Below are 12,197 nucleotides of genomic sequence, written 5' to 3'. Positions count from 1 at the left end.
ATGTATGGTATCGTGGAATAATTGTGCTTATATTCGCTGGAAATTTTTATAAATATCTTTCCTGGCAATTTAGGGTGCTAATCCCCTGATTCAAAAATGAGCAATAACAATGGAAGAGAAAAAAGGTGAATCAGTTTGACTGGGATGCACTCCTGTTCCACAGTAATAAAATATTATTTTTACCTAAAAAAGGTGTATACTTTATTTGTTGACGTATTTGATTATTTTTAGAAGTTTTATTTATTAAACTTTATTAAGAGCTAGTAGGTCATCATTCTGTAATGGTGCTGGATAATACAGTTTGTCAATGATATGAGACCTTAAGGTAAGTAGTGAAAATATTAAAACAAGATATAGATTTAAAGAGAAAAAGAAATTTTAAAGATTAAAAATCACTCTGTGAATATTGTAGCTTGAGTATACTTGTCTAGTTACTGCTTAAATTCCACAGTGTGATAGTGGATTAATGCAGTGCCTGTGTAGGGTGTTTGATTAACACGGTGATATTCTCACTGTCTGTTGTCTAATCAAAGCAATGTATTGCCCTCTGCGTATATATTCCTCAAATGGGGTTGATTCTGCCCACGATAGTTCTATCTGAACCACTGCATATGGTGCAGATGTATAATCCGTACGGACAGGTTTGTCCTACACTAGTACTAGTGCTCACAATCTGTCAGGCAGAGTCACTGGTAATTGTCAAAGGGTGTGCACTCAATTAGTGCCGTGCACACTGTGCGATCTTCCAATTGGATCTATGCTGATCCTATAAGGTGCTCTACATACAATTCATGTGGCACATATACGTGGGTCGTACACACTGTGCAATCTTCCGATTGGATCTGTAATGATCCTGTGCTTCTGAGCTTAAATGGCTGATGTGCTTTATGGTGCACTACATACAGTTCATGTGGCACGTATACATAGGTAGGAACAGTACTGATGGTATGTTGTGCACAGTTTAATGAATCACGTGTTCACATACATGCATTTCTTTATTGGGCAAGATCACTGGTAGGCTGCCAGTACGAATGTGTGATCGCTGGATGTCATACACACTATGCAATCCTCAGGTTGGATCTACACTAGCATTGTGTTTTTGTGCTAAAATGGCTACTGCATTTTGTAATGCGCTGTTAACAAGTTAATATATCACATATACATCAATGAAAGCAAATGCCAGTGGTGTACTGCACACAGTGAGTCACTGTTAACTGCCAAGATGGATCTTCAATCACTGATTGCCATACACACTGTGCAATCCTAAGATTGGATCAACACTCGCACTGTGCTTCTATGTTTTGATAACTCATACGCTTTCTGATGCGCTTATTAACGAGTTCTGATATCACATATACAAGAGTGAAAGCCAATACCAGTGACGTATTTGACAGGCTTAAATGGATTATATGTGCACAGCAAAACAGTTCTCTAACGGGCACAGTTACTGGTAGCTGTCGCAATAAATGTGCAAACACTGATTGCCCTACACACTGTGCAATCCTCAGATTGTATCCCCACTAGTGTTGCGCTTCTGTGTTTTAAATAACCAATGCGCTATTAAGGGTTAGTATAACATATATATGTGAATGGAACTTGTGTCAGATCGTATACACTAGATTCTATGCCAGGATCTCCTTTACTATTGACAGTGATCCATTGCCTGTGTAGGGTGTTTGATTAACAAGTATACTCAAGCTACAATATTCACAGAGTGATTTTTAATCTTTAAAATTTCTTTTTCTCTTTAAATCTATATCTTGTTTTAATATTTTCACTACTTACCTTAAGGTCTCATATCATTGACAAACTGTATTATCCAGCACCATTACAGAATGATGACCTACTAGCTCTTAATAAAGTTTAATAAATAAAACTTCTAAAAATAATCAAATACGTCAACAAATAAAGTATACACCTTTTTTAGGTAAAAATAATATTTTATTACTGTGGAACAGGAGTGCATCCCAGTCAAACTGATTCACCTTTTTTCTCTTCCATTGTTATTGCTCATTTTTGAATCAGGGGATTAGCACCCTAAATTGCCAGGAAAGATATTTATAAAAATTTCCAGCGAATATAAGCACAATTATTCCACGATACCATACATTGCTTCAAAAGCACCTTATGGTGCGGGTCTCTCCACTTCTTCTCTTCTCGCATTTACTTAAGAGTGATAATACCACTCGACTCCAGACCCTGCACATAACGCGAACAGTGCATCATTGCACAAGAAACTAAAACGAAATCAACTCCCTACCTTTTAGTAGGTCCAATTCTGACAAAGTACCTACCCTCATCATTATGAGCAATTTCAGTCTTAGCCAAGAGCTGGGGAACAGAAGGGAGAGATGGAATGATGCATCAGGTAGTTTGTTTGGGGATAACCAACCAATGATCCAGGACAATCACTGGAGTACAGATTTAACCAATTTAAAGAATCTACTATACAAACAAACGAAGGCACATTGGAATAAGGTGACCTTTGAGAATTATCTTAAATTTGACATGACACCGAGAGGACTGAGACCCAAACTATTCCCATCCTTCGAATTGGATGAAGATCTGAGGAAAGAATGGGAGACAGTCCTCCTCAAATGTTCCAAAGAATGCATAGAGATTCTTATAAAACACGACACAAGGAATTTAGAGAAGTACACGGTGGAAATTGATAAAATCAGTGAAAAACTTAAATCGTCTGAAAAAGAGGAAGAATTCCAAAAGATGTATAGCAAATACAAGGAAGATCTGGATAGATTTGAAAAAACTATTTTGGAAAGGAAAAGATCAAAATTTCACAGAGATAAAGGGGACTATACCCAAAACACGGTATACAAATGGAATATTAGGCAGAAACGGAAAGATCCTGATAACTCCTTTAATATCAGCACCTCAGAGGTTGAATCCTCAGATGGAGAAGAACTCAATCTGGCCTCATCCAACAAATGGCAAAGGGCCCGTTTTTTAGGACAGGGCACAGCCCGAGAGGGGGATCGAGGTCCAGAAAGCCTAAGAAAATCCGAAGAGGAGGGAAGAAACATAAGGAAAAGAGAGAGAAGAGAGTGGGAGAGATACCCGCAGAGAAACAGACGTCAAGCAAAGAGATATTAAGTAAGGACGAATTACAAATCATTAACCTCACCAAAAGAATCCTCACAGACTCACAAATCAGTGTCCTTTCTAAGGGACTTAGCTTCTCACCAGACCACCAAATGGATAGATTTACGGTTGAAAAAGATGTTCATTTATACGCTAGAAAACTACTCCTGAAAAAACTATTTACCAAAAAGGAACAGGAGGGAGATAGTGAACCAACCTCCAATAGCTTCACAGAAGAGGATGAACGAATCCTAAAAATACTGGAAGATCTGGAAGCAGAGCGAGAGGATAGTGAAGAACCGTATAATCTCAATCTAAAACCCCTTAAGAAAAAATCAACATTTACCCCCGATGCAAAAATCTGCCCTCAAGTACACATCTTCACGGAATTGGTGTCAAGGGACCTTGACAAATTATTACATAACAAACAATCCAAATGCTGTAATAACATCAGCAGAGAAGAACAATTAGCTCTGAGGGAGATGCAAACTTGGGAAGACACGATTTTCAAATCATCCGACAAGGGGGGTAATATTGTGCTGTGGGATAAGGAGCTCTACCTGAAAGAGGCGAATCGGCAGCTGTTGGACACCACAACATATAAAAGACTCATCTTCAACCCAACTGCCAACTTCCTGAAGCAATATGAAAGGATGATAAAAACTGCATATGATAAAGGTACCATCTCCAAGACTGAAATGGAATATTTAGGGGTCACTAACCCGAAAATGGCTACCTTTTATATGCTACCCAAAATCCACAAAAACAGAAATAACCCATCAGGAAGGCCAATTATTTCAGGAATATCCAACCTAACAGAAAGAGCATCCACATTTGTAGACCACCATTTGAGGAGATTTGTGGTAGAATTACCGTCTTACATCAGAGACTCTATGGACATCCTCAGGAAGCTAGAGGATGTGCATGTCCTGGAAAATACATTGCTTTGTACACTCGACGTAGAATCACTGTACACGAGTATCAGCCATGAGAGAGGTATCCAAGCCACTGAATATTTCCTCAGAATGAGAAAATTTGAGGAAATAGATGAATTTGCACTGGAGCTACTAGAATTTGTCCTCACCCACAATTGCTTCACTTTCGATGACAGGTACTACCTGCAGGTCCGTGGGACTGCAATGGGTAGTACCTGTGCCCCGACGTATGCCAACATATACCTTGGCTGGTGGGAGAAGGAGTGGGTTTTTAGAGCTGAAAATGAGAGATATACCAACTGTGTAGTAGGCTGGTACAGATTCATAGACGATATCTTAATCGTATGGGAAGGGAGCATGGACCTACTCAAAGAAATGATTAACAACCTCAACACCAACACACTGAATTTAAAACTTACCTCCTGCATCAGCAATGAAGAAATCACCTTTCTGGACCTAAAAATAAGAAAAACAGACGAAAACAAGTTGACAACTGACATATTTCGCAAGGCCACTGCAACTAACAGTATATTACATGAAACCAGCTCACACTTTCCAGCAACCCTCAGAGGAATACCTAAGGGGGAATACATACGTCTAAGACGTAACTGTTCGGAAGACGGTACATTTGAGCAGAGAGCTAAAGAACTGAGACAGAGACTGCTGTCTCGGGGATACAGTAACAAGTTACTAAAACAGGCATACGGAGCAGCCAAGAAGATGCCAAGGAGGACACTACTCACACCCAAGGCCAAAAAGAGTGATGACTCCATCCCCAGATTCATTAGCACGTACTGCACGGACTGGAAAGAAATAAATAAGATCCTAGCAAGACACCAACACATCCTCACTACGGATGAAGATCTCAAAAACAGCATTGGGGATCGCATTCAAAGTAGCTGGAGGAGATCACCCAATTTGAGGAACCAATTAACAAAAAGTCACTTCACGCGAAAATCGAAGACGACACCCGCCACAGTAGGCTGCTACAAATGCGGCAGATGCAAGGCCTGTGAATATGTATCCAACACTAAAGAAATGAAGAACAGGTACGACCAGGTCATAAAGATCAAGGACTTCATCAATTGTGAATCCATGGGAGTGATCTACTGTTTAATATGCCCTTGCGAACAAAAGTACATAGGAATGACCAAGAGACCGTGGAAAAAAAGAATCCTGGAACATGTAGGAAACATTAAAAATGCAGAGAAAGATTGGGAAAAAATGAAAAAAATCACCAGTGTGGCGAGGCACTTCAGGAAGTACCATCAAAGTAACCCCAAAGGTCTGAAGGCCATTGCCTTGGAGAGAATTACACTGGGTATCAGAGGTGGGGACATTACACTCGAACTTCTGAAGAAAGAATCCAGATACATCTTTCTAATGGATAGCCTCAAACCACATGGTCTGAATGAAGAAATCCATTACTCTGCTTATCTGTAAAGTAATAAAAATTTGTGTACTGTGCTGGAGGTGGAGGCCACCCTTGGGACCCCCAGAAAAAGCACAGTCACACACCTTTACATGTCTTTTAATTCTCAAAGGCCAGTATCCCCACTGCCCTTAAATATCCAGCAATTAGTACAACAAATGTATCATGCCGGTGTACTATGTTCGTGATTACTATACCCATTACTTCTACACATGTTCTCCCGGACTAATCAAAAACACCACGAGTTGTCATATAACAGTATTCTCCACATCATGTTACTCCACCAATTATTCAGACACTGTACACCTATTGGGACCCAATAGAGGGATGGATCAGCACAGTAAAATATCATCATACTGTTCCAATACTTCTTTATTCAATACCACAGACTCTCACAGACACGTTATTGTGTAGTATAATTTTGGTCACTTAATACTCTCACAACCAGCACCAACATCAAGGTCAAATCACTGTTGGCCTCATCAGCACCGTGGGTAAACTCATCTCAGTATAACACCTAACACTTTTTAATTATTTATTCAGAGCAATTGTCACAATTAAAAAACTTCTTTAGGAATTTCATTTCCAGGGTAATCAGTATTAATCCCTGTACATGCACAGCTAATTTAATAGGCATTGTCACCAGCACATTTTTTTATCTATCACTTTTATTTTATTTTTAGTGTTTCTCACCACTCGTGTGTCATATTTTTTATTTTTTATTTTTTTATTTATTTATGCCTGAACATTCCACGCTCAGCAACAGCATAGTTTTCACTACACACACAGTTCACAACATGCACATAACATATCAGTGCATTTATGAATTTATAATAGGACCAAGTGGAGTCTTAATATAATTAGGGATGAACATGGTAAAATAATATATAACAAAATAATATATATAAACAAGCGACAACAGTACAGTGGCAGCATCACCATTTGTATTTATTAATTGCAGTTAACAAACCAGGTAACCTTAATTACCATATATTTAATAGTGACACATTGGTAATGTGTTACTTCTACCATGCAATAATTTGCAATAACATTGTACAATGTGTTGCCATATCTGTATAAAAATGATGCAATGTGACTTCTCTCACATTCTATGATGGATCAGACAAATCCTCCCCTATTCCCTGGGAAGCTCAAGCAACCAATGAGAATGCCAAAGTCCATTTGAATAGTGAAAAAACGGACTACCATTGGCTCCAAGCAAAATACGCCCATTTTAGACTGATCCCATAAATATCACCAATCCAGGGGGGGCCAGGTACTTAGGTGATAGCCTTGAAAAAGCTACTTAGTGAAATGCGCATTGGCAGCCCTCCTCTGTGAAATTGTAGCAATTTAGCCTGTTAAATTATGTAATGTCTGTTTGTCTCATGTAAAAATACCTCTGTTTAGTTAGCTCAGCAGCTCCTGTGCGAGTAGCGCTGAGGCGCAGCAGCACACGCCGGCCAAGGGGATTACATCCCTGGCAACAGGCATTAATAGGAGAGTGAGCGTCCTTGCCCACACTGGCGTATAGCCACAATCATTACTCGTGTACAGCAGCGCATAGTGTCATGTTCTGACAGCGCTAGCAGCACGTGTACACTCAGTGATCACTGTCAACAGTGAAGGAGATCCTGGCATAGAATCTAGTGTATACGATCTGACACAAGTTCCATTCACATATATATGTTATACTAACCCTTAATAGCGCATTGGTTATTTAAAACACAGAAGCGCAACACTAGTGGGGATACAATCTTAGGATTGCACAGTGTGTAGGGCAATCAGTGTTTGCACATTTATTGCGACATCTACCAGTAACTGTGCCTGTTAGAGAACTGTTTTGCTGTGCACATATAATCCATTTAAGCCTGTCAAATACGTCATTGGTATTGGCTTTCACTCTTGTATATGTGATATCAGAACTCGTTAATAGCGCATCAGAAAGCGTATGAGTTATCAAAACATAGAAGCACAGTGCGAGTGTTGATCCAATCTTAGGATTGCACAGTGTGTATGGCAATCAGTGATTGAAGACCCATCTTGGCAGTTAACAGTGACTCACTGTGTGCAGTACACCACTGGCATTTGCTTTCATTGATGTATATGTGATATATTAACTTGTCAACAGCGCATTGCAAAATGCAGTAGCTATTTTAGCACAAAAACACAATGCTAGTGTAGATCCAACTTGAGGATTGCATAGTGTGTATGACATCCAGCGATCACACATTCGTACTGGCAGCCTACCAGTGATCTTGCCCAATAAAGTAATGCATGTATGTGAACACGTGATTCATTAAACTGTGCACAACATACCATCAATACTGTTCCTACCTATGTATACGTGCCACATGAACTGTATGTAGTGCACCATAAAGCACATCAGCCATTTAAGCTCAGAAGTACAGGATCATTACAGATCCAATCGGAAGATTGCACAGTGTGTACGACCCACGTATATGTGCCACATGAATTGTATGTAGAGCACCTTATAGGATCAGCATAGATCCAATTGGAAGATCGCACAGTGTGCACGGCACTAATTGAGTGCACACCCTTTGACAATTACCAGTGACTCTGCCTGACAGATTGTGAGCACTAGTACAAGTGTAGGACAAATCTGTCCGCACGGATTATACATCTGCACCATATGCAGTGGTTCAGATAGAACTATCGTGGGCAGAATCAACCCCATTTGAGGAATATATACGCAGAGGGCAACACATTGCTTTGATTAGACAACAGACAGTGAGAATATCACCGTGTTAATCAAACACCCTACACAGGCAATGGATCACTGTCAATAGTAAAGGAGATCCTGGCATAGAATCTAGTGTATACGATCTGACACAAGTTCCATTCACATATATATGTTATACTAACCCTTAATAGCGCATTGGTTATTTAAAACACAGAAGCGCAACACTAGTGGGGATACAATCTGAGGATTGCACAGTGTGTAGGGCAATCAGTGTTTGCACATTTATTGCGACAGCTACCAGTAACTGTGCCCGTTAGAGAACTGTTTTGCTGTGCACATATAATCCATTTAAGCCTGTCAAATACGTCACTGGTATTGGCTTTCACTCTTGTATATGTGATATCAGAACTCGTTAATAAGCGCATCAGAAAGCGTATGAGTTATCAAAACATAGAAGCACAGTGCGAGTGTTGATCCAATCTTAGGATTGCACAGTGTGTATGGCAATCAGTGATTGAAGATCCATCTTGGCAGTTAACAGTGACTCACTGTGTGCAGTACACCACTGGCATTTGCTTTCATTGATGTATATGTGATATATTAACTTGTTAACAGCGCATTACAAAATGCAGTAGCCATTTTAGCACAAAAACACAATGCTAGTGTAGATCCAACCTGAGGATTGCATAGTGTGTATGACATCCAGCGATCACACATTCGTACTGGCAGCCTACCAGTGATCTTGCCCAATAAAGAAATGCATGTATGTGAACACGTGATTCATTAAACTGTGCACAACATACCATCAGTACTGTTCCTACCTATGTATACGTGCCACATGAACTGTATGTAGTGCACCATAAAGCACATCAGCCATTTAAGCTCAGAAGCACAGGATCATTACAGATCCAATCGGAAGATTGCACAGTGTGTACGACCCACGTATATGTGCCACATGAATTGTATGTAGAGCACCTTATAGGATCAGCATAGATCCAATTGGAAGATCGCACAGTGTGCACGGCACTAATTGAGTGCACACCCTTTGACAATTACCAGTGACTCTGCCTGACAGATTGTGAGCACTAGTACTAGTGTAGGACAAACCTGTCCGTACGGATTATACATCTGCACCATATGCAGTGGTTCAGATAGAACTATCGTGGGCAGAATCAACCCCATTTGAGGAATATATACGCAGAGGGCAATACATTGCTTTGATTAGACAACAGACAGTGAGAATATCACCGTGTTAATCAAACACCCTACACAGGCACTGCATTAATCCACTATCACACTGTGGAATTTAAGCAGTAACTAGACAAGTATACTCAAGCTACAATATTCACAGAGTGATTTTTAATCTTTAAAATTTCTTTTTCTCTTTAAATCTATATCTTGTTTTAATATTTTCACTACTTACCTTAAGGTCTCATATCATTGACAAACTGTATTATCCAGCACCATTACAGAATGATGACCTACTAGCTCTTAATAAAGTTTAATAAATAAAACTTCTAAAAATAATCAAATACGTCAACAAATAAAGTATACACCTTTTTTAGGTAAAAATAATATTTTATTACTGTGGAACAGGAGTGCATCCCAGTCAAACTGATTCACCTTTTTTCTCTTCCATTGTTACAGAAATGGTTCTGCGCCTACGTATACGCACAACATTGGTACGCTGCCCGAATTTGCGTCCTAGTGAAGCGATCTGAATAAGAGCCTAAGTATAAAATGATTAACAGCTATCGTATAGTTCTATATTTGCACATTGGGCAGCACAGACAGTGTAATGGTTAGCATCCGAGGTCATGGATTCGATTTCCACCATGACCCCAACTGTTTGGAGTTTATATGTTCTCCCCATGCTTGCGTGGGTTTCCTCCAGGTACTCCGGTTTCCTCCCACAATCCAAAAATATACAGGTAGGTTGGCTCCCAGCAAAATTAACCCTAGAATGTCTGTGTATGCGTGTAGGTAGGGAATATAGATTGTAAGCTCCACTGGGGCAGGGACTGATGTGACTGTTCAAATATTCTTTGTACAGTGCTGTGGAATATGTGTGCGCTATATAAGAAACTGTTAATAAATAAAAATAGAGTCTGGCCAGGGCCAAAAGAGTGCAATGCAGAAGTTGTGTCATTTGCGGTAGTGAGCAGAGGGCTGCTTTAAATAGAGCAGGTAAGTTGCAGAAATCTCGCTGCTGAACGTAACTCACGGGCTAATAATTTGGCTCATTGTGGGGCAGATGTATTAAGCTTTGCGAAGAGATAAACTTGAGATAAAGTGGAGATAAATTGGAAAGAGATAACGCACCAGCCAATCAACTTCCAACTGTCATGTTTCAAACACAGCTGATTGGCTGGTGCGTTATCTCCTTTCAATTTATCTCCACTTTATCTCAAGTTTATCTCTTCGCCAGGCTTAATACATCTGCCCCAGTGTTACTTATTTGTGATTATGAAAATGACAAAATAAATCTTTAAAAGACACTCTCATAAGATACAGTATCTGAAGATATAACTGGAGACAGTACACCAGGGATGTCTCAACATTAGGGACAGACTACTGTAAATGTAATAGATTACTACTTACCCGAGGACACCACTAAAAGGCCAGCCCCAAATAGCTCCAGCAGCAACTCCCAACACCGCCACAGAGACCTTGTCCATATACCAGCCTGTCATGGCTATCACCGTGGTGTACATACAGAAACTGCTGGGGAGGTAGGCTGCAGGAGGAAACACAACGTTCTAAGCAGCTGGACACACGACATAATACATCCGTGACCTGTGCAATGCTAGTGTCATCACTATCGGCATCTCATTTATAATAATCTCCCAGCTAGAATACCAGGAATAAAGCGGAGAACAAGAATTATAATTGGACAACATTTTTATGTCGACATTTCGGACAAAAATAACATTTTGGCCTTTTGACTGTCGACCTCCCAATGTCAAACTAATGCTTGTGTCAACTTAAGGCCTGTCGACCTTAATTCGGTTGACCCAATGACCCATACCTGAAAAAAGTGCTACTTCACCATTAAAGGGGCATATACAGGGGGTGATTGTAGCCCTATTCCTAAGCTGAATAGAATGCTTACGAATTAAGCATGTATCGCTCCGTGTGTAGCCCCATCAACGGGTGCCAGTTGGGATCCCGACAGTTATTTACCCGACATCGGGATCCTGACTGTCAAAACGCCGACAGCCGGGTGCCCGACGGCCACCGGCTATTTTCCCTCGTGGGGGTCCACGACCCCCATAGAGGGAGAATAGGTGGCTCATGTAGCGAGCCACCGTGCCCACAAGGGGCTTAGTTGCGCTCAACATGCTGTCCGGGCAGTCGGGATCCCGACATCGGGCTAATGACTGTTGGGATCCCGACTGTCAGAACTCCATACCACACTCCCCATCAAAGGAGAGCCGGCCCCGCACGTCGCCATCCCCGGACTATATTTATATCGCATGCAGTATAGGTCTAGTTAGATCGCCAGTGTTCTCACCATAGAACACTAGTCAAGAAGGAAAAAAGTGCTGTATAGCCTGAAAGCGTTGATAACTTTTGGGAGCACCAACTATCTACTACCCACTTGCCCCTAACACCTGCTCCAAAATGCCAAAGACATCTCTCTTCTTTCACCTTTCTTCTTCTCTCCTCCATAACCTCAAAACTGTGTTTCTACCTAGCGCTCTTGTTTCACTTTTAAATGTTATACTCTTATACAAAGAGCTGCTGCTTATTACAACATAGGAGCGCGGATAACTATCCAAACCAACAATGGAGGTAACTCAGTGGTAGAAGTGATAAAGTGTCAGGTCTTTATCACCGGCCAATCAGCGCCTACATGTCATTTTTCAAACCAAGCCTGTAACTTCACAGTTAGGAGCTGATTGGTCGATGATAAAGTACCAGTCACAGTGGGGGAGATTCTCTAAAACTCTCCGCCCCCCTTTGCAATTATAATTATCGCATATGTTCTAACATATGCGATAATTATAGCAAAGGACAGCTCTTG

The 12,197-nt window shown here is 40.6% G+C and overlaps 2 protein-coding genes across 3 annotated transcripts in view; one reads left to right on the top strand and one right to left on the bottom strand.

Moving 5' to 3' along the window:
• CFAP68 (cilia and flagella associated protein 68) overlaps nucleotides 1–12,197 on the top strand; it is an 89,056-nt gene that overhangs the window by 29,146 nt on the left and 47,713 nt on the right. The gene's annotated exons all lie outside the window — the stretch shown is intronic.
• Nucleotides 1–12,197, bottom strand: part of ALG9 (ALG9 alpha-1,2-mannosyltransferase) — a 143,014-nt gene that overhangs the window by 117,067 nt on the left and 13,750 nt on the right. For both annotated transcript variants that reach the window (XM_083163218.1, XM_083163217.1), the window contains exon 6: nucleotides 10,772–10,907. In XM_083163218.1, coding sequence (XP_083019344.1) covers nucleotides 10,772–10,907 — 136 coding nt within the window. The remainder of the gene's footprint in view (nucleotides 1–10,771; nucleotides 10,908–12,197) is intronic.

Source organism: Crinia signifera, chromosome 19 (assembly GCF_055691185.1).
Source record: "Crinia signifera chromosome 19, ASM5569118v1, whole genome shotgun sequence".
NCBI lineage: Eukaryota > Metazoa > Chordata > Amphibia > Anura > Myobatrachidae > Crinia > Crinia signifera.
Note: the sequence above shows the minus strand (reverse complement) of the source record. Positions and strands in the feature narration are given on the sequence as shown.